The sequence below is a fragment of the Lonchura striata genome, chromosome 7 (assembly GCF_050655825.1).
Source record: "Lonchura striata isolate lonStrDom1 chromosome 7, ASM5065582v1, whole genome shotgun sequence".
Classification (NCBI taxonomy): domain Eukaryota; kingdom Metazoa; phylum Chordata; class Aves; order Passeriformes; family Estrildidae; genus Lonchura; species Lonchura striata.
In genome coordinates, this window is record NC_140709.1 from 22,822,019 (window position 1) to 22,845,321 (window position 23,303).

General features: G+C 37.5%; 1 protein-coding gene across 1 annotated transcript in view; it reads right to left on the bottom strand.

The window, feature by feature from the left end:
• The window catches only part of PDE11A (phosphodiesterase 11A), a 107,717-nt gene that overhangs the window by 76,070 nt on the left and 8,344 nt on the right, over positions 1-23,303 (bottom strand). The window contains exon 2 of the mRNA XM_077785065.2: positions 18,793-18,951. Within this exon, the coding sequence (XP_077641191.1) occupies positions 18,793-18,951 (159 nt within the window). The remainder of the gene's footprint in view (positions 1-18,792; positions 18,952-23,303) is intronic.

The following is a 23,303-nucleotide window of genomic DNA, read 5'->3' on the forward strand; positions in this document are numbered from 1 at the left end:
CAGCAAAACCCTTCCAGCTGAAGTGCCAACTGCAACACAAAAGCCTGGATCTAACCATTAACCAACCAGGTTACATTGTGCCTGGCGTGAGTAAGTTTAGCTCACCCAACTTCTCACTGTTTGCAGCATCAGTTCCAGGGGGATGGAAATAGTTGGTTCTTTTCCACTAGGAAAAAAAAAAGTGAAGCAATTTTTCTTAAGTGAGATGCATAATTTGGTGACAGCTCAAAAGAAAGCCAGGGACTCAAGATGCCAACTGTATTCCCTTACATTACTGTTTGTCAAACTAAGTGCCTCTAGTGTTTCTTAGGCAACAAAAATTTTACCCTAGAACAGAAAAAATCTTCAACAGAGTGGAAATACCCCACAAAAGACAACAAATAGCATAAGTGACCCTTTCTTTCATCACATCATTTTATATCTCTCTTCCAACCAAGATGCATCTGTACCTTGACCCTTTCTTCCATAATACATAGAAGCAATACTAGACAACATAATCACATCATACTTTTTATATATATCCCTACATAATTTTGTTGAGTTTCTCCTCAATATTGGGAAATTTGCCAGCGGTCTTCTCCCTTTGCCTGTTTTGTATTTATGTATATTTAGTGATTAATATTGTACTGAATGTCATGGCACTTCATGCTGGTGGCACCTGTCTACTCTTCATATATTTCTACAGAGAGTTGTTCTTACTTTTTTTCCACTTTTTAAGATGAAAAATAATGGTAAGAAATGTAGTGTATTTCCAATGTATCATTTTTACTCATAAAATTTTTCTTAGGATTGCAATGTTTCTGCAAAAGTGCAGAATCTTATTCTAGCAGAATTGATTATAAAACTGGACACACTTGATACATGTTATTATTTGAATCTGATTATACAAATTAGGCAATCTGAATTGTTATCTATCACAGCATTTCCAGACTTGATTAAAAGCACTTCTAACATGTATTGTAATCTGTACCCATTACATTGTGATAACGTTTCACATGAGGAAGTAGGGGAACAAACCCTACAAACTTCTGCTTTAACAAAACAGATCAAGCCCTCACTTTGAGTTCATATCTGAGGAAGGAAAAAAGCATTGTATAGTAATAATATCTAAAGAACAGTTACTAACAGTGGCAGAGAATTTGCTGGAAGGAAACTTACCTATTCTCAGTGGTTTGAGGTTGGCAACTACTGAGTTGGTGACAAATGAAAAGTAACCTGATTCCAAGACAACAGAATAAGAAGGAAGAAAAAAGCTAATTTTTATTTGTTTCAAATGAAATGAGATTTTGAAAGACCATCACAAAGTACAGAAAATTTCCTGAACTGCTTTCTTAATGAAACTATTTACAGAAAAGTATGTTGAGCAATTACGTATTACCTCTCCTTCATGATGAGCACAGTTTCAAGAAACAATAGCAGAAAAGTAGCTGAGCCAAATAGTGCTCTGATCTGCATCACTGTGAGCCTGCAGTTATACCTCTGACATAATTTGGATTTACATGGCCTTACATAATTTTGTTGTCTTTAAAAATATGGAAAGATGGTTTATGCCTCAGGCCATTTTTAATCAACTCTGGCTGTACCAATTTCACAGAAGGTAGGCTGATGTTAAATTTTTTTTACCCTTTCCTGGCAGATGTCAGTCAGAAGAAGCTGAGCATAAATATTAACAGAGTTTCTGTGGAACCAGGTAATTTTTAATACAGCCTGAATGGTTTGACATTACCTGATTTTTTGATAATGCTATTCTATGTCTACCAGGATGTCCAAATACCACATTTTTTTGTTTAGTCCATGCACAACAACGTGGCAAGAGAAGAAGGAAAGAACTTTGAATCATAAATGTAATTTCAATGACAAAGCAAAAAAATGTATGCAAAAGCAAAGGGAAAAAAAAAAAGGTACATTTTGGTAAGACGTAACCTCAAAATTTTAGAGAAAGTGATCCAAACTTGTGCTTCAATTTTCTTTCTTTATTTCAGTGCAAAAATAGGAAAAAGAAGACATATGGCAAAAAAAGATTGTCCAACAAATAGTAAAATGTGCAGCTTATGAAGATAAACAATGATTCAATCTGCATTATTGAAAACATAACAGTTCTAGGATGCAAATGTGCTTTCATATGAAAAAGGATTCACTTACTTCCATCTTTTAACTTTATCTATAAAAATAACTTGAATCCTGTTTGAAAATTCAGTTGTTTTGCTGAGAACCCTCACTTGGTGTCAGGACTCAAGGTATCCCCTTTCAGCTTAAGTTAAGCCTTGAAAGGATAAAATTTGCCAGAATAGTTAAAATGAAATGTTCTTGAACTATAACAGCTCCTTTTTTCTTTCCTTTGCATTCTCTCCAGCACCTTATCCTAAGCGCTATTTTGGTGCATGCTGATTTCTTCATTACATCCTCTATTAACTCTCCAACCAAGGAGGTCAATATCATTAACTGTTTCCAGTTTCAACTCATGAAATCTTAAAAAGAAAATAAAATAATAATTTGGATATTTCCTTAATCCCTTAGAACTTACAAGTATGTGTTCTAAAACAAGGATTTACAGATAGCAGCTTTGACACACATTTGTGCATGTTAATTTAAATTGTGATAATTAACTCAGACAGTAAATTATAGACTTACAAAACTGCTGTTTGAGCATAACTGATCAACAAAGTACTGGGAGAAGCACTGGATTCCATATTACTGCACCTTTGAGTTTTTAGTCCGGGTGGGCTTCAGCATCCTCACTTAAAAAAACTATTTCTATTTTCTGTGCTGCAGACTTCAAGGGGCTGATGAAAGTGTGTGGGCTGGTTTGGATGTGAGCCATGGTTTTTCCACACATCATTGTGTCTCCTGCACTAATGACTCACACCTGCACATGCTGCTATCTGATTTCTAGACAAAGCTATTTATAAACTGGAACAGCACTGCTGAATTCTGGTGGTGTAACTATAGCAGTCATTATTTACCTAAAGCGCTTGTCTGGGAAGCACAGACAATTTGGGGACATGGTTCGCTCGCCTTTGAGGAGCCATGAAAACTGGATGCAGCTTCTCCCTGATAAAACCCACATTGCAATTTTATCTTGCAGACTTCTATGGATTTGATGTGGTAACATATTATTTTTCACATGGCTGCAAGATAAACACAGGATTCCAGAGTCTCACACACACACAGAAAAAAATCCATCCTATCTTCTCTCACAGCAGCTAGCAATTATTTCCTACAGTGGTTTTTTATACTTGGAGACTTGCATGTTGCAGGTTAAAAAAAAAAAAAAAAAAAAATTAATTCAAGCAAAAATATGGTTCTCCCAAGTTTATGATTACAGTCTTGCCTACAGTGTGTCAGTCAATGGTCCAGAAAAGTATTTAAATTTTCACATTACATTCTCTGCCTTCAGACACTCGTTTCCCAGTGCTCAGGCTTTTCTAGCTATGATTGTGAAAGCATCAGCATTTGGTACCAATTACATATCTCTTTCTCCTCTATCTGCAAGTTGCCATGAACTCTTCTTCCTACAGCTTCACATCAGGCCATTTGTCTTCCTTTCTTTCTTTGGGGCATCTTGGTTAAGAGCACAGAAGAGGAACAGTTCAGAACAACTGCCTAAATGACCTCTCAGTGAGAAAAGCATTATGAAACATACAATGGATGGCATCCTCAGAAAGAAAAAGTCATCTGCTGCAGTGTAAATTTTCAAAGCTATTAATCTCACGCCTAGTAAGCACATAGCATCCTTCCCCTTAATTCTGAAAATCATATAATGATTTGAATCTTGGAGCGAAGTGATCATATATCTAAACAAAGCTCTGTTTAAATGGAAAAAAAAAAAACAAAACAAACAAAACAAACAAGAAACCAAACTGTAACAGAGTCTTTATACAGAAAATCAGGTATATCAGCAAGCCCATTCCTGTTACTTATAGACATACATTTTGCTTTCAGCAGCATAAGGTTCTTCCACACATATACTTATGTACAGTTCTCACTGTGTGCCTCAGAAGGTATTTATATTAATACAGCTGTTTCAATGGCACACTGGAGAGCATTTGATTTCAGGTAGCTGAGTTGTGTTCAGAAATCAATATGCTGCTGTCTTCCTTGGTGCAAATTTACTGATGTTAAGGGTTTGCTTCTGCCTACATTATTAGCAGTTCAATAAGGACAAATTATTTTAAACTTTTACAGATCACTCAGCAAAATGAGGCTTTGCTTCCACTTAGTATCATAGTTAATTAGCCTTTAAGTAGTATTAGAGTTAATTTAGCTTGATTCTGTAGTACCAGAGGTTAAAGTACATCACAAACTGAGTAAGTATATCATGTCTTTATGGTGCAGAAATAGTAGGAAAACTATTTCCATTCATCATACAGGCTATACTCCCCTCACAGATATTTTAATAAAAAGTGCAAGAACAGAACAGTGTTCTTTGATTTGATTAGAGTTTGAGTAGGTTTCCTCTTTTTTTATCTCCATAATTTTGGACTGTACAAATTGACATTAATCAAGCAGTGAATACTCACCAAGGCAAGGCTGTCTGATCAAGGAAGTGCCTTGGGTCACACACTCCTGCTTCTTAAAGCTGAGTAGAAGTACAACAAAAAATTCAAATTCGGTTCACTGCACTTTTGTCCATATTTGCTCTCCTTCTGTCTTTATTGGTTTTCCATGAGTTTAAATATTTTCCCAATGCCCAGTATTTCCTATCTGCTTAAGAAACTATCATTCTTAGAGTATCTTTTGATATGAATTCACTCTTGTTCAGATCTTACACCCACTCATTTTTCCATCTTTTCTGTCTTCTTTTTTAGTTTATTCTCTTATCAAAATTATTATTTTCAACTTCATTTCTGCTTATGAAGCAATTAATTTATCTAATGTTTATCAAAATAAATAATGTCTTTAATTCACTAGGTACTATTTTTTAACAGTATGAAATTCACTGCTTCTACAAGGAAAGTATTTTCTTAATTCATGGAATTGAAACAGACTAAGAAAGAAAGAAAGAATGGATTCTCCAGTGAATTCTGGAGGCCTACCTGTCAATTGTCCTGATATACTACACAGTATTGTAAATGGGATTTGTTCCTGCTACTTTTTCATGACAAAATTTTTACCAATACTTGTGTCACAGTGAATTTTATGTTGTTTTTAGCAACTGAACTCAAAGCATAAATTGATTTCACTGAGAAAGACCAATAGATAGTGCAGTAATATCAAATGCAAAGAATCAAAGAACTCTATATCCTTATACAAATTGCCTAAGGCATTTTATAAATAAAAAGCTTGCTGCAAAGACTTTATCGATTCTGAAAATAGGTAATTTTTAATTTGTAACTGTAAATCTGATTTCATATGCTGGGAAAAAAAAAACAAGAACAAAACCAACCTAACTAAAAAACCCAACCCTCCCCCCACAAAACTACTGGGGGAAAAAAAATAATAAAGACCCCCTACACACACCTTTTCAGTCTCCTGTTTCTCACAGCAACTAGCCTTTTCTGGCATTGGCATTGCTGCTCCTTCCTTCCCCATCTATCCATGTTTACCCCTGTGCAGATTCATGGAAAGCCAAAAACCAAATCCATGTTGATAGGGAAAAGGAGGCTCCAGAGCACAGGAGTATTTCTGATTTTGTCTGCTTTCATGCCTGTGGCTGGTGGGCAATCTCTGCACCACCAGCTGTGTCACACAATCTCACTGGTGGCCGAGCAGTGCCACTTGTGCAGAGCAGCACATGAGCCCCACAAACACTACAGGGCCATTCCTGCTGGCTGCAACAGGAACAGCAAACAAACACAGCCTAAACACCTGGAGTGCTTTTGTACCTCTCCCCAGACCGACCTGGCAGATCAGGCCCTCACTGCTCTAAGGACTGTCCCTAAACACCTGGGTAGAGTAGCTTTACTTGTCTCTAAATACTCAGCTGTCTACTCAACAATTACACCGAGTTCTTAATTTCCTTTAATCAAATTCACTTTTCCTCATGATAGGTGCAGTTATGCTGCCTTCAATGTCACCATCTCACTTGGAATATAATCAGCATACAACTGTTTTCTCTCTTTTAAATGGAAGAGAAGATTAGGTCCCGTAGCCAGGACACGTAGAAATGAACAGTCAGTTGTGGTTTCTTTCTCAGATCTGGGGAGTAACTGCAAGCTATTGCTTCTAAATGAACATCAGTAGAAGATTTCAAAGTACCATGAAATCACCACACTTAAAATGACAACATGCACATTATTAATGCACTTTCTATTGCATTGAGCAACACGAAATGAGTGAAGGGAGTGCAGAACACTCTTTCACTGTGTCCAGTTCTGGGCACCTCAGTCCAAGAGAGGCATGGAAATCCTGGAGCAGGTCTAGTGGAGGGGCTCAGTGATTAGGAGGCTGGAGCACCTCTCTTACAAGTAAAGTCTGAGGGAGCTGAGTGGTCCCAGCCATAGAACAAAATGCAGAGGGCAGAAAACTGATTAACAGGAAGTGTCATGTGAATATGAAGAAGCATTTCTCTACTGTGTAGCCTTTTGAACCTGCAGAAGTTGTTATGAAACCAAAATATTTTTTGCCACCACCAAAACTTGTTCAGTGTTTCAATAAGAAGTCACACATGAGTTCTGTCAAATAGCAAATCTACTGAGACTCTTACCTCTGTCACAATACTTCCATCTGCACAAGGCATAAGGAGAAAGAGGGATGCTAGCAAAGGCATGGCAACAGGATAAAAGGGAATATGCTAAAGGAAGACAATACTGTTTGTTGCAAAAATGGTGATGCAGCTGTTTAAGTAGGAGAAGAAAAAGAAGAGATCTAGAACGAGCCATAAACTAGCAAGTTGAATGACAAATTAAAAGGAAAAAAAAAAAAATTTAAACCATATGAACAGTGGTTGGACTTTTCGTAATACCCAAGCTGTGTATATCCCAGCTCACAGCCAAGTGTCAAGAATTCCTTTCCAGAACTGCAATGTGCAATAGCTTGTCAAAGAAAATATTTTCAAAAACAGCTTGAGAAAAAAAATATTTTGAATAGACTAAAAGAAAACAGGAAAAAATTCAAAGGAGTTTCTTCTTGAGGAAAAAAAAAAAAAACATTCACCTTAAACATCTAAATTGTGATCAAGCTATAAGCCTCAGAAAAAATATTCTGTTGAAAAATGTTCAGCCACTTTCAGCATCTAACAAAAGGAAATGTTCAATTTTTAATAATTGATGATACTGCTATACTGAAGCACCAATACATGCAGAGATGCTGGATAACTTTATGGATTAACAGGGAGACAGCTATGGAGTGCAAGCCATTTCTTGGATCAGGTAGCCATAAGACTATTTCTGAGTGACAATACCTGAAGCACACTTATTTTTGTGTGATGATACCTGAAGCACACATGTTGCTCAATGGAATAGAAAGTGTAATAAGGCATGTTATCACGTCTCAGCCTCAGAAGAATGCTGAAAAGTGGGAGGCAAATAAGGTCTGAGGCTGCACAGCAAAGGCAGACAAAGGAATAGCAACCGTTGTGTGTTCAGCATTGGAGGCAGCATGAGAAGCCTCTGCTCGGCAGGTGTGGAGCCCAAGTTCGAGCTGGCGAAGTCGGTTCCGTCGGTGCGCATCGCAGAGCGCAGGAGGCCGAGGCGCCGGTGCTGCCGTAGCGGCTGGCAGCCGCGAGGCGGCGCTGTGCGCGGTTGCGGGAGCGGCGGGCGCGGAGCCCGGCCCGGCCCGGGGCTGCGCCCGCACGGAGCGAGCGGCCACCCCAGAGAGCGCGGGCACCCCGCGGCTGGCTAACGCGACTTGTGCTTAATTAACACTTACAAACACGCTGCCGTGCCAGAAGCGTACAAAAATAGGAGAGTCATCCCGTATCGTTGGGAGCCCCTGCTTTACGTGCTCGCTGAAGTTTGCGGTGGCATCACCGCCAAAGAGGAATGCGAGCCGCTAGAGGGGGTGAGACTCTTTCCCGGTAGCGCCAAGTGCGAGCCCCCGGCGCAGCAGCGCAGGATGCTTTCCGTCACTTGTCGCTGTGTCCTCAGCCTGGGGCTGCCACAGCTTTTCACTCCCTCAGCCCTGTCCTTTCCTGCCTCCACTTCCTCTCTCCCTGTGGAAAAACCTGTCTTAAAGCGGTAACAATTTCTAGATCCCTGCGTGTGCTTCTAAATGCTATTTAACAATCAGCCCGTTCCTGTTCGGTTTTTTTTATGTTTTCTGTGAGAAATGAAAGTGATAAGGTATCAGCATGCAGCTCTGGTTACTGCAAAAGTACAATCACAAAACCACAGATTTGACTATTAATTCAGTAATCCCACCACCACCCTAACAGGAGAATTATAACCATGCCATTAGGCATGGCAGCGGATACTCGCAGCAGCTGCTGCAGAGACCTCTGTCTTCCAAGAAAAAACAAATCAACTCACAGAATTAAAATACTGAGAGAAAAGGAAATGCAAAATAATTCCATTAAAGCAAAAAACCTAACGCAGTTCTGCTGTTGTAACTCTGCCATTGTAAAAGATACATTCAGATACACAATGTTCCAGTTATTGTTCCTGATATTCACTTTCATGATTCACAGTTACATTCAAGTGTTCACAATTATATTTATATAAAGCTTCACTGTAACTTCCCATCAGAAGTACAGCAGCTACACCAGAAAAGCAGGTTCTGCTTAAAAATATTCATGAGATACTGTTTTAACAGTTAGTTACTTCCTGCTCCAATACCACATTCTACTACAAGCATCCAACATTTAATCTTTTTATATAAGCAAAAATAGATCTTAGTATTTGACTTGACATATCTATTCTAATAAAATCCACAAAACTGACAGCAGATGCAAAACAGAAGGCCATGCATATTATAATAAAATTAAATTAGAATCAATTCTGATTATTCATCTCTAGTTCAGTTTTCATTAAAAGAAAGTCTAAGTACCTGATGAAACAATAATTGAAGTATTTTGTTTTAATATTCAGGACATACTACTGAAGTATGACATCAAGTGAGGAACATGATCACGGAGTACTGACTCAGTGGAACTCATTTCCATAGTCATTTTATTGAATCCTCCTTATACGCAGAGGCTTATCAAGTAAGTTTCTCACCATTCCTACTCTGAGAATGGAATTTAATTTTTAAATTATAATTTTAATTTTTAAAAATTGTTAAAAGCTGTAATAGGTTCAGGGAAAAAAAAAACAAAACCCACCAACCAACAACCCCCACCTCTTCATTCTTCCAAAATTAAGTATTAATACAACAAATTCAAACTGATAGCCGAACACATAAAATGCTCAAGCTTATTTCCATAGGCTTTTATGGTGGCTTTTCATATCTCACTGGAATGGCCTCTGCTTCCTATGTGTGGTGATTTCCCAAAACCCAATTCAGAAAAATAAAATGCTTCCCATTTCTATATGAACTGCTTGGTCTGGCAGCAACTACTGAGTTCATCACCCAGTGGTCAGATATTAATGAAATCACACAAAACTAGAGGTAATTTTTCCACCTATAGGGGAAACAACAGTCTCTTATTACATGTTTTCCAAAACGTAGGTTAAATGCAGTTCCTCTAATTTGTTAGTGAGAAGTTTCTCTTCAACCTGCTGGTTTAACACTTCTGCAGGCAGAATTTAGCTCTTGTAAGCCATCCACACCTTCACTGCTCTAATTTTACCAATTATTTGATATTGTTTAAGAGACTAGGGACGAGAGTTTACCCTTGAAATAGCTGTATTATAGAGGTGACATTTCAGCTGCTGTGCATGTCCAGTAGGGTAGCATCAAATTTTGCCACCACTGAAAATCAAAATTTCTGGACATTCAGGATTAAAAGCTCATGATTTTACAATTGGAGTTGAAGAAGCCCTGAAACCCTAGGCTAGAGCAGATTATCAACATTTGTGATTCAAGCACAGAAGCAAGTACAAAGGCCCCCACTAGCTATATTTTCTACTTGGGGTGACAGAAAAAGAAAATTCTGATTGTGTTTATGGCAACATGTCTTGGCAAGCTTCCTCCTTTCAAAGCCTCCTCTCCTCAGCAGGGAGCAGCACCATATTCACAGCTGTTCTGCTCAGTGGGGCAAGGTGCAGGGCTGCTCCAGCTCAGACTACAATATGTGGCCCTGCTGGCCTATAAGATATCCCACTGACACTCACACATGGCAGCTAGGACATCCTCAGCTCTTGGATGCCCACAAGCCCATCACTGCTTGGCACTAAACCATGCCACAACACTGGAGAGCTATTATCAATGAATTTGCTTTGTAACCATGACACCAGCTTTGCAAAATGCTAGTCTGTTTTTATACAGCAAAAGCTTTTTCTTACCAAAAAAACCCCCCAAAATCCAACACAAACCCCACCCCAAAAAAAACAGAAAAGAACAAGGTTTGTTTTCACCCATTCTATTACATGGACAGCAAGTGGCCAACAAATGAATACTAAGGTTAAATCTATGTCAAGTTTAGTCCAAGGACTTTAGCTTTAATAGCTGTCAGTATAAATATTGTTTTGTTTCACTAAAAAATATATGTGGACAATTATTCTAAGTACTAAGGTTTCCCAGAGACCAAATTAACAATTAAGGGTCCTCCTCAGAGCTTTCACAAAGCCCTGTTAAAGGAAGCATTCTTCCTGGTGCCCCACCTCTCTCACTGTGCTGTTCACAGGAAACATCTTTCTACCGACAGTTCAATAAACCTGTTAGAAGTTACCTGAAGGGCACTGCATAATTTACTGCCTGAAATATCTGACCACCATTCACTGTTATGAACAATGTGGCTCAATTCTCTTACAGCCAACATTTCAAGTACAAAAATCATCATAATATTGTCTTAACCCTAGTTTAGTTCTTGCCAGCTATGCAAGAGATGCAAAATTATCATTAATGGTTAAATTACTTGAGCTTTCGTATTTCGGTTAGCTCCAGTCTAGAACATGTAATCTGGCTGCCCAGTAACTCTTAATCTTGTTGATGAAGTTTACTGGTAACCTATGTTTTTCATGCTTTGTTGTAGGTTGGGGTCTCTTGAATTAAAAGCACAGCATCCCTAGTGATTCAGAGAGTTATGGAATCTTTCATATGAACGGTTTTTGCTAAAACTAACAATCAGAAAAATGAACTAGCTAATTAAGGGACAATTTATTTTTTTCATGGTAATGCAGTGACAGAAAGATGACAACAGAAACAATGAAGACATGCCCAGGCTTTCAAAAACAATTCTGGGCGTAACTAAAAAGTAGTTTTAAAATGCTAAGAAAAGTGCAGTTGTTGTTTTAGGCTCAAATGTACAAAAAGTTGGTTCAAATGCCTTCTGCTTTTCCAGACATGAAAATACCAAGTCAGAGCAGTGAGGAGGCACTGACCAGGGGTTTTGGGGAGCAGGCACCTCTCCTGCCAAAGCAAACAGATGACTACAGAAAAAACTGCTGCACCAGGTGGAAACTGGTGCAGATTTTTAAGACAAAACAACTGGGATGAAAATGAATAGCGAACGAATTTGACTCTGTTCACTAAAAGCAAAACAAGAAGGAATAACATTAAATTAATTAAAGTCATATGGCAGTTCTTCATACAATGTGCAGGATATTGTGAAATTTATAAATTTTCTTGCTTCAAGAAATGCTGGAATAAATTCCTAAGCAGAAAATCCCTGGAGTGGTATTAAATACATAGATACCATGTCTGGTCCTAAGCTGCAAATAACAGTACACTCTTGGGCTATATGAGAGCAATACCATCCCATGCTTGCCTCATTCCAGGCATTTGCTTTTAGCTACTGACAGAGAAAGGTCCCATGAAAGACAAGGACAAGAGTTTTATTCATTTGTGGCCACAGATTTAAACAGCCATTTCCCAGATATAGGGGAAAAACATTGCTGTATCCTCTTACCAGGCATTACAGATATATTGCTGCTTACATACTCCAGCTGCTGGGATGCAGACAGGAATTTCTCAGGTGGGCAATTGCAAAGTTAGCATGGATGAGGGCTGAATTCCTTCTAATGTACAATCAGGAGTTTGCCAGTTAAAGAGCAGCTACACTTTTGCAAACCAAAAACAGCAGGGTGGCACAATTTTCATGTGAGTGAGAAACACTATAGGTAAAGCTGGGACAGAGATGTAAAATACTATATACAAAGCTGGAACTATTAAAGAAACTGATTAAATGGATTTTTTAAAATTGTTTTGGTGGTTTTTAACCACATCTGTTCCAATAAGGGATGCTACATGCAAAGAAATCAGTCAACAAGGCTTCAAAAGCTCAGACTGAATCAAAAAAAGAGGCAAATTATTTCCTTGTTATAAAGTAAGAATACTTAAAGTTGAAAATCTGATAGCACATATGGAACCACCTAATGCCATTTTTAGAATTATGCTTCTAAAAAGCGATCACTGTAAAGTGATTTGCTCAAGGGGATACTGTGAATCAGTGCTAGAACAACAGCACTGTTTTAATTGCAGTTTCATTAAGCCTGTATTAATTTGCTGAAGGTCAGAGGTTGACTTAATTTTTAGCAAAATTATTTGCTAAGAAGTTTTCAACATCTCATCACGTAACCTATCTGTAGGTTCTGATAGGCTCTGCATCACTATTCCAGGGGGAAATACTTTTGATGGCAGGAACTGCTGTATGAACATTTAATTCTGTTTCAGGTAAGATAGGCAATTCACAGGAGATGCAAAATGCTATTTTCTAAAAGTATATAAAGCCTTGAAGTTATTATGAAGAACATCTAGGGAGAACTGAATAGACTGACAGAAGTTCAGAAAACACTTCACTAGGGACCAAGTCCTCCCATGCAGCCCATAGGGCACATCTCCAGTAACTGTCAGAAATAAAGGTTTCACCAGCTGTTGACCACAAAGCTTTCCCCTTACATGCTTCTGTAACAGGGCCCCAGTGCAGATTTCACTTCAAGCAAACAAGATTTTTCTAATAAGCCATCTGATCAAAATAATTTACTTGGTTTAAGAGAATTTTGCCAAGAAAATAAATACAGCTGAAAGTAAAAACCTTATTCCTTAGGTAAAGGAAGAACAGGATTTTCTCCAGGAAAAAAAAAAGCCTAAAACTAGCTTTTCCAAGCAATTCCTTATATAGACAGTACCTAGGTGCTACACTCTAACACAAGTACACATCATAGCTTTCAAGACCCGCAGGCTTTCTTTCTGATGACAGATGTATCAAACAAAATTCTGATCCTCCCGAGCCTTTGTATTATTGTTGTTTTGGTATTCCAAGATTTGAAGTGAAAAATCTATTAATAAAAAAAATGTAATATTAACATCACCCTTTCTAGTTTCTAAGGTATCTGAGAGTTCCCATCAGGACTGCAGAATTCTTAGCTTGTAGGCTTCCTGTTGAAAAATTTATTCACTTCTGATTGAATAATGTAGTATGACTGCACAAAGGCTTCCATGACCATGGCATTTGGTTGCATTACCAGTCTTCCTCAGAAGCTGTTCTTGTGTTTGACCAGTAGAGATCTGGGCTCCTTTCTCCTGCAACAGTGCCTTGTGAATATTAATGAGAGGAGAAAAGAGAGCACAAGCTCCAGGGCTATTTCTATGCTTCAGAATCTGCAGGAACACCCAGCATTTCTCTTAGTCTGAAGGTACTACTGAATGCTTCATAATTCATGTCTCTGAATATATGAGTTATCCTCATCACTCCTCTGGATTTTTTTCAAAGAAGGATATAATTAGTAAAAGTAATTTTTGATAATGTGACTGCAAAAAGCATGAAGGAAAGCAGCATAGTTGACTGTGAATCTGTCTCCTCCAGTGGAAGCAACAGGAGCCAAAACTGCTCCTTAACCAATCTCTTTTCAGTGATCTGACATGGATGAATTTAAGCTTCATAAATAGACTTGGGGGTCTGCATTAATTAGAAGTTCCTATGTTAGAAAGGAACAGAAGTTTGATTTTTAAAAGCCCATTAAGTCAGCAGAGATTCCTTAGTCTAGTTTAGTGAGCTCTGAGTCAAATACTACAAATATTAGCTGAATGACAGTCAAGGTTTACAGATAAGAACTCTTATTTATTCAAGTCTCTCCATATTAATTAAAAAGATACAAGCACAGGCAATATGGGAAGAATCAACAGGTTCAGATTCCTGCTGGCAATTGCAGGAAGAATGCAGATGTCTTGTATAATAGGGAGAGTAAGGAAGGTAACAACAAAACTCCAGTCCCCACAAAAAAAGCCCATGACAATTTGTCTTGAGCTATTCTATACAGGAAACCCTTCTTGACACCAAATGTGACCAATTTCTAATTTGTTTTATGATAACATCTAGAGGCATCAAGCAAGTATCAAGAATTTAGTGTAGTATGTACCGTAAACACACAGCAACAAAGCATCTCATGAGTTTAGGAAAATACACATTTATATTTGAAAAAATATATGGTTCACTGAAATATCCCTGCAGCACATCTTAAACAGGTTTCCATACCTCAGAGATTAAGATGTCCAATTCAAATATTAACCACCAGTCTCAAAACAGATACAGGGAGGTTTTTGTTAAGTTTTGCATAATTTTCAAGTTCTGTAATTAAAAAGAAGTCTAGACTTTCAGCTTAACTTGAAAGAATGACTGAATGTATATAAAACTGAAGGAAGTCCATGCAAATGTCTGTCATGGCAGTAATTTTGTGCTGTTGGTTGCAAACCAATGGTGTTAAGCTGCCTTGATAAAGCAAATATCCTAGTGGCAAATTGCTTTAAACTCCCTCAGCAAGACAGTTCAGTTACTGTGATTTACTTTAATTTAGATTTGTGTAACACGTACTTTTCGAGAAGTGTGCCTAATAGACCATTAGAGTTTTCCCAGATAGCTGTGGTGCCTCAGCACCTTCATCCTTCAAATGCCTTCATTATTTTCAGTCTTCTTTCTGCATATTTGTCTCTTGCACTGGGAGATTCATGACATCTGGGCCACATGATACCTTTGAGGATTATGCCATTTTTAAATAATAGCTTCTGGAATGTCACTGCCAAGCGAGAGAGCCAAGGCAGGTATCAGCAGGAGGTTGTCACATACTGCCATATATGGAACACACACAAAAAAAAGTTCTTTATCTAATTTGTTTCTCATATGTTCCTTTGTAGTGGATCCATCAATTATTTTCAGGTGACTTTTTTTTCTGTAGATTACACACATTCACAGAGCTAGAGTTACCATTTTCACAGCAGCCAGAGATGCTTGTGTGTTCTGGATCACTTCCTTTCCTAGTAGTTTTATTTACGGTTGATTACTTCCCTAAGATGAAGGAATGGTCCTTACTTTAAATTTACTTTAAAATTGCTATCTGCCAGCGTGACTCTAAGCTCAACATGTAAATATTCATAGAAAATGAATTATCAGGTATAGCAAAATTCCTGGAAATAATTCATCACTGTGGTAGACCTTATGTAGGATATATTTAAGTTTTAATGAATATGGACCAAGAAGAGCACATTGAAAAATTCAGAATCACAAGGTTACTATTAGGAATGTGAGAAATAAGATGCTGGAGCATGAGAACACTTATCTTCAAGCCCCCCAAACCAAATAACACATCAGATAAATCCTGTACTCTACAGACACATATACTTCTTAATAAAACTACCCACAGAGCACAGAAAACAAACCGAGTTTTTACTTCCCCCTCCCAGGTCTCACTGCATTCAAACTTCTGGTTTTCAGCAAAACCAGCAGGGTTTAACTCGAGATGGCAGCCCTGGGTACCTTCCCTGCAGTCAATTCACTTCTCCCAGACGAGGAGGACGTCAGAGGCAGAGAGAACCAGGATGCCAATTTAAGTGACCATGGAGCTGCTGTTGCTGTTTGTTAAGCCTCTCTGATGGAGGACTAGATTTGTTTTGGCACTGCATTTCAGAAGACTCTAAAGGGCAGACAATGATTGAAACCACAGCCTGTCAAACTCTTGTTAGGCTATTCTCAGCAGTCCTGGAACATGTGTGACTCACCAGCAAACAGCACGTAGCCTTAAGTGAAGCTTCAGCCCAGTACAGGGAATGCATGTTGGGTGCAGAGTTCTTTCCAAGGCTTCGGGGCTTTTATCTCTCCACTCCTTGTCTGTGCAAATGAGCAGGTCTCTTCATTTGCAAAATACATGTAAAAGTGTATCACCTGCTATTTTTCCAAAAAGTTACCAATTACACAACATAGTGTAATAGTGATGACTGTTATGGGTAATAAGGTATTCTAATATTGATTGTAGCAAACTGAAAATCTCCAAAATCAGTCTGTTCAATTGAGCCACTGCTGTTGTGGTGACAAAATACACTGTGACATCTTTCTCTCATGCCTGTGGCTGTCATCTGATTCTGCACTTAAACAACGAATTGGCTAAAACATCCCTAACAACAAAAGGAGAAAATAAATTTGGCAGTGGGAAACAATATTAAATGTGGAAAATTCACTCCTATTTCTTATTTGTGCTGTGCTTTTAACACTGTGATCAGATAGGTAGAAGAAAACCCTGAGAATTTGCCACGAGAAAAAAACAAGAACTTTGCAATACAATATTCCAATTCAGATGCTGCAAAATATAAACTTGGTTACTGCTTGAGAGCATTAAAAACTCCTCAAACATTAAATATTTTATTTGCTATTAAATTCCTGAAAACAACTAAGAGTATATAAAATTATGCTAGCATCTACTTAATTCTAATTGAAAACATAAGTCTTTGTTTCCTATTGACTCGAGACAACAGTGCTGCCAAGAGACATTTCATTAGACAATATAGTCTTGTCATTTTATAAAAAAACTCCAACAGATTATTTTAATTGCTTCACACAATACTAAGAGAGGAATGACACTTGCAAACAAAAGCCAGACTCAAATGATACTCACATTTTTCTGAGAGGATTTCAGGGGTAGGAAAAAGACTACTAATTTACATTTTCATTTTCTAACCATTCTGAAGCTGCAGATTGTCAGAAGCTGTAGCATCAACATAAAACTGCACATAGGTCTTTTGCCAGCTACTCACCAGGCTTTTCTGCAAAAGCCACCTCAATACCCAGGCTACCAAAGTTTTCTTATTCTGAAGAGGGTTTCTCAGTTTTCACCTGTCTCCTTTCCTCATAAACATCTATGTTGATATTATGGTTAAAAATACCTGTTTGCTAATCCTGCAAGGCAGTTCTCCTGAAACTATGTGCTCTCTTGCTTCCCAGAGGTATATCATGCTTTCTAGGTTACTAACTGACAAAAAAAACTTAAAATCATGGGTTTTGAAATAACAGCACATGTCAGAACCCATTCAATATATTCTTGAACAGTTCTAACATACACACTTATAACAGTGATCTAAATAACTAAAAACAAAATAAAGACAAAAAAAGTATGGGCAATTTGCTGGTTTTTAGATAATATTTGGTAGTCAATGAATGGAAGCAAATGCCTCAGCATCAGCATCAAATATTTAAACATTAGAATATTTATGTGATACACAATTCAAATATTTACTGTTGTTTTGCTAGTTTAACATATGATAATCAAATGTAGTATCCATGTTAAAAGCTGTATTTTAGAGAAAATTTCCTTTACAAGGACAGTACTAAGAAAAGAAGTGCTGAAAACCCCTATTCAGGAAAGGTTTAATTTGCATTTAGTTACCCGTTGAGGCATACATTGATAATAAATCAATATTCAACACCCAGGAGTCTCAAGAATCAAAAGTAACTCAGAAGCAACCTATGGTTACTCAAGTTTAGATAGCTTCTAAAGAAAGAATTTAAGAACCGCTGGATAACTTCAGATAAAGTACCATGTGAAAATTGGGAGTTATATTTAAAGTTAGTTATTCAATCTAAATCACTATGCTAAATCAGTTACGCAAACACCTTGCAGAAATAAAAACCAAAAGTTGTTTGTATTTTTTTAAAGTGGGTGTATAACATTAACTGCATTTGAAGCAATATAGAGCTTTTTGGAGGAAAAGTCTGCCTCTAACTACACTTCCACAGAAATGAGATTCAACACTGTTTCAATACACAGAAGAGTAGTTCCCTATTACATGCCTAAAGCAGATTCCATCTCTCTCTCCTGGGCTGAGAGAGTTGCAGTTCTGTTCCTCCCCAGTTTGCTGCCCTCTGTCATTCTCTTCACATTTTGGCTTCCTGCACATTTTCCCTCCAAGGTTTGCCTTCATCAGCAGCATTTCCTATTTCCCCTGTCTTTAATTCAAGTCCCTTCTTTGCAGAAACTTCTACTTTCCTGCCTTTTGAGCTTACTTTACTCTCCAAATTCCACTTGAGATACACATACCTGGTGTTCCTTCCCATTCTCTTTGTCCTTAAGTATTTGCAAGTCTCAAATATTTTAGAATAACAGATTTATATATGCATAATTTCCTCTAAAATAAAATTTCTTTTGCATATGCTACAGGCATTTATCCCATGGAAAGTACTAAGAGAAGATCTTGATTTTTAGAGTCAGCAAGCTTAGGAGTATCTCTGTGACAATTTCCCTCCAAACTAATTCTTACAAATAAAGTTTTCAAAAATAAAAATGTCTTCCTACTAAGGTCTACTACATAAAAAAGGTCTGCATAAGATTAACAGAGGAGCTCAGACATTTACAGAATTTTCTTTTTTCTTTCTTATTTCTATTACATTTTCTATTGAAAACAACAAAAATGTACACTTTGTTATGCACTTCCAGAAAAACAGCATAAACACAAATTATGTGCTATTTACTAATTTAGATTAAGTTTCTTTAGATAAGTCTGCTGAATTAGAGAAAAAATTTAGAAAGCATGCAAAAGTAAAGGTAACCTTACCTTTTCATCATCATCAGAAAAAGGGGCACCTCCTGGAGTCTTATTTATTGCTTGGGCAACACCAATAATCTCTCCATCACTATTTCTTATGGGCATGCACAAGAGTGACTTTGTCTTGTATCCAGTCAGTTTGTCAATCTCATCATTAAAGCGTCGATCCTTCAAAAGGAAATAAGGAAACATTAACATACATTTCATATATGTAAGCGTTCTTTACACAGCTAAGTACTTTTCTCAGTGTCTGATATGGTATTTTTCAGTAGCATTAGGCTGTTGCTTCTCTGTTATCAGCCCATTATTAGCTGTTTTTCCTCACTTTTCTCAGGGGATAAGTAAAAGATTTACCATTACATTATCATATTCACTGAAGTCCCACATTTCTACCTCAATAAGTAGAATGTAAGCAGAGACTGATATCTGCCATGAGTAATGTGAGCATACATGCACACGTCTGCTAGGCCCTGCTGCCATTTCACACCCAGGCTCACGATGTCTCTCTCAAGTAAATGGAGACTTTATTGGCCCATTTCTGTCTGTTCAAGTATGGCAGGTTATGTGGACTGCATCCAGTACAAACAAGTTCTCAAAGAAATGCAGTCAAAACCTCAGCTCTTTCTGGAAAATGAAGTACAGGAATGTCCCTGTTCAAAAAAGGCACTGTGCAGCAATCCATTCTCTGGAACAGTAAAGCCCAAATTGCAGATCATAAAGTAACTCAGAGGATGAAAACTTGAGAGGTAGTGCTGACATCACTTTTGTTCATCTTGGTGGAGCATAGTCTTCAACAGCTCTTCTATCAGCCAGAGAGGAAATTACTGCTTTTCACTGGCAGCAGCTCTGTTCCTCTGTTCACCCTTCCTAATGGTGAAGTTAGCATTCTGCTGCAATAGTTAAAGCCAGCTCAGACTCTTCTAACATAAGGGAACTAAGCTGTTGTACAAAACTAGGCACAACTTTTTGTTTTCAAAAGTTTAAACAATATTGGCTGGGAAATAATGGCCATATTTGTCTCAAGTCATGAAAACAATCCACACCATCCTTAATTTGATTGTGATGAGCAACTCAATCATTTTTTACTGATACTAAAAACTGACACCTTTTTTTTCTTGACAAATTTTTATCTATTTCTATTTCCCTGTTGTAAAATCCAGATGCTACAGAAATAGTTTCTTCACTTTGAGACATGATTTAGAAATGATCTATTTTTACCCATTGTAAAGATTAACATATACATTTGGCTACTTTATTACTTATTGCACATTTTCCAAAATCTCAACCAGAAGGTACTGGGAGAGCCACAACTCCCATGATGGATGTTTTTTAATAACAGCATCAAGGATGCAGATTTGCCTGATCTTGTGATCTTTCCATATGCTTCTGAACACTTTTATATCAAGTTCAACAGAAGCTGAACTGTTCTGCATCATAGAGAATCCTGCCTAGAAAGATACAGCTCTTCTACAACAGGAGAAGGGAAAATGCAGTGCAATTATCACACAGTAGGCTTCACTAATGAATAAATTAAATATTTCTTCCAGTATTTCCTGGTAATGTCTGAACTACTATTTGGAATACTTGCTGTTGCTGAAATATTGATAATATATTTTTTGCTACTGAAGAGACAATCCCTGCACTACTAATTTTGTACCAAACAAAGCAGAGTACATGGGGAGAACACTGAAATAACACTTGAGTAGCAATACTGTTGCTGATTGACACCTAGTGGGTCTTACAAAGAAGTAAACTTTCAAGGGGCAATTTAGCTGAAAAAAACAAAACAGCTGTTGGTCACACCAGAAGTGAGTTGAGATTTTCTCATCTGAGTACACTCCATGCATGTGGTATATGTAGTCACTGCCTTTCCAACAGGCCTCAAGGCTAACATAGAAAGTGCTGTTTGATCTGCAGGGTGTGCTGGCACACAGGACAGGAGCTGGGGAACCTGTCTGAATGAGATGCACACTGCACAGCTGGCAGACTTAGCAACATGTAAATGTAGTGACCAGCTGTGGAGCCACCGCTCCTTCATGGATGCTATGGAGTAGCAGAGACACAAGTGAAAAGTGTTGGTATTTCCTTTAATGTACAGCTTGTTCCTGCTGCATTGCTTCTCTTTTCAGGCAGATCATGGAAGTTTTCTGTCTCTCTCCCTGGAACCTCCACCCTAGGAGGAAGAAGGGTATCAGATTATATCCACTGATGCTAGAGAACTGGATGACCTTTTGCAGAAGGGTATTAAGTCTTGGAGCTGAAACTAAAAGTACAGTAGTCTAAGAAAGTTAATGCATTTAATTAGAAAAATGAGGCACTATTGACAAAAACTCAGTAACTTGGTAAAAGCTGAGAAACATCAAGATGTGAAGTGAACCTACCCCTACTCTTTCGTGGAAAAGCAGGCCAGAATTTCATTTGGGCGACATTTGAATAAGTGATGAGGAGAGACATATAAGTAAAATAAAATGCTGCTCCTGGCAACACTGATATTGTTGAACCATGCACAGAAAACAGTGACTGGATGACCTGTTCCAAACCTCTTATCCCCACACTCTCTTCTTTCATCCGTTATTGTCATAATAGGACATACATGGCAAGATCTAAGAGAGTGGTTTTACTGAGTTTAGCAATACCAATAAAAACTTTAATGCCCAGGTATGAACTGTGATGGCCAAGAATGGACAATATTTATACCCCACTCTCCTCACAGGGTAGCAACCTTGAGCAAGGAGGCCTGTTTAGCAGCTGACAACAAAGTTGGTAAATCAGAGAGAAGCTCTGTCAGATTGCAAACATTTTGAGATACACACTGTATCTCATCCACATGTTGGAACAGCCTGCAACACAACAGGGTCTCATTTGCACCAGGGTCCTGGGCAGTAAGGAGTCCCAGTGTTTATGGCAGCAATGCAGCACTTGCTTTTAAATTTTTTACGATTAAGACATATATTCAGAAATAAGGGGCAGACTAGATAAAAGCTTTTGAGAGAGAGACTTCACATAATTGCAATTTTACTTACAGTATTTTCATACAAGAATACTCATTAATTAAGGTCTTCCACTGACTGTTTAAAGAATTACTAAATACTGCTTTGGTTCTATATAATGAGTTTTCTATACAGAGATATTAAAAATGCGAAGGCTGAGGCATTTTTAACTGGAATTTCACATCTGCCATCAAGGAAAAGTTACTCTGTAGGAGAAATCCTATTCTAGCCTTAAGAATATTTACTGATTGTCAATGTTGCCCTGTGAAAGGTGAAGTAAAGACATAGAAGAAAGCAAGTTTGATCCATCAATCCAAGTGCTGATAATCCAGTTACCTGCATGGGAACAGTGTAGTCCCATGTTTTTGGATATATTTGAAGATTGCCAGTGAATGAGAAGAGACAAATATCTTCATGGTTTTATTCTGTAGAAGACCAGATTAAGGTACAGAAAGGTTTTTTTCCATTAGGGTTGTAGAATCATGTATAATCAGAGTCTCAGCTTTCAGCTAAAGTTTTGGCTTCTGAGCAGTTTTACCAACTGCTTTTCAGTGTTGATTTTCACTTGAAGTTGGTAGTTCATACATTGTTAGCAGACATACAAGTTCCACTGTGATTTTCTGTTTTTTTCAACATAGGATAACTCTTCAAACTTGAAAATATGTCTTTTTATAACCTTATCAAAACCAGTACATTTTATCGTTATTACCATGATTTAGAACAAAAGAAAAAAGTATAACCCTAACCAAAGTTAGCTAAGAATCAAATATTACAATGAGGATGAAACCTGCTTGATAAAATTTCCAGGAATTAAGTCTTCATGACAAAGCCACTTCCTCTTTCGTCAGTATCTAAGAAAAAGTGTTTAATCTAGTGAAATGCACCAAATGCCTCAGCCAAGGCTGACAGCTAAAAGAGAAAGATATTTTTGATTTTATTATTTGAAACACCTTTCAAATCTTTTCATGGCACAGAAGAGAACACTACAAAAATATTCTATTAACAGGCCTGGCCTATTATATTTTACTATTTACAGCACCATTTTTTGTTGTTGCTTTGTTTTTTTTAAGAAAAGAGCTCTATTTAAAAAAAAAAAAAAAGGCACACAAAGTTGTGTCAAAATTTCCTGGATTATACTGTATTTAAGTTCCTAATTAAGTTGCTAAGTTGCATAAAAAATAACTAATGCAAGTATTATGACAGCATTGTTAATACCTGAGTATTACTGGAGTGCCAAACTGCATGAGAGACAATTTTGAGTGAATTTATAGAAAGCCAAGAGCCTTTACAAAAATAAAGAAATTGAAGTTGGAAGATTTCATAACTCAATTCACTTTCCTAATCACACTTCCTATAATACATAAGTTTTTATAGAAAGAAAAAAGAGCAAGAAAGCTAAAAGAGCAATCTAAAAGACAGCAAGTTCTCTATATTCAAAGCATAGCATTAAAAAAAGCTAAATACAAACAAAAAAATTAGGGCATGCAGTCTGTTGTAGATACACTTTTCTAAAAATCACATATGGTGCAA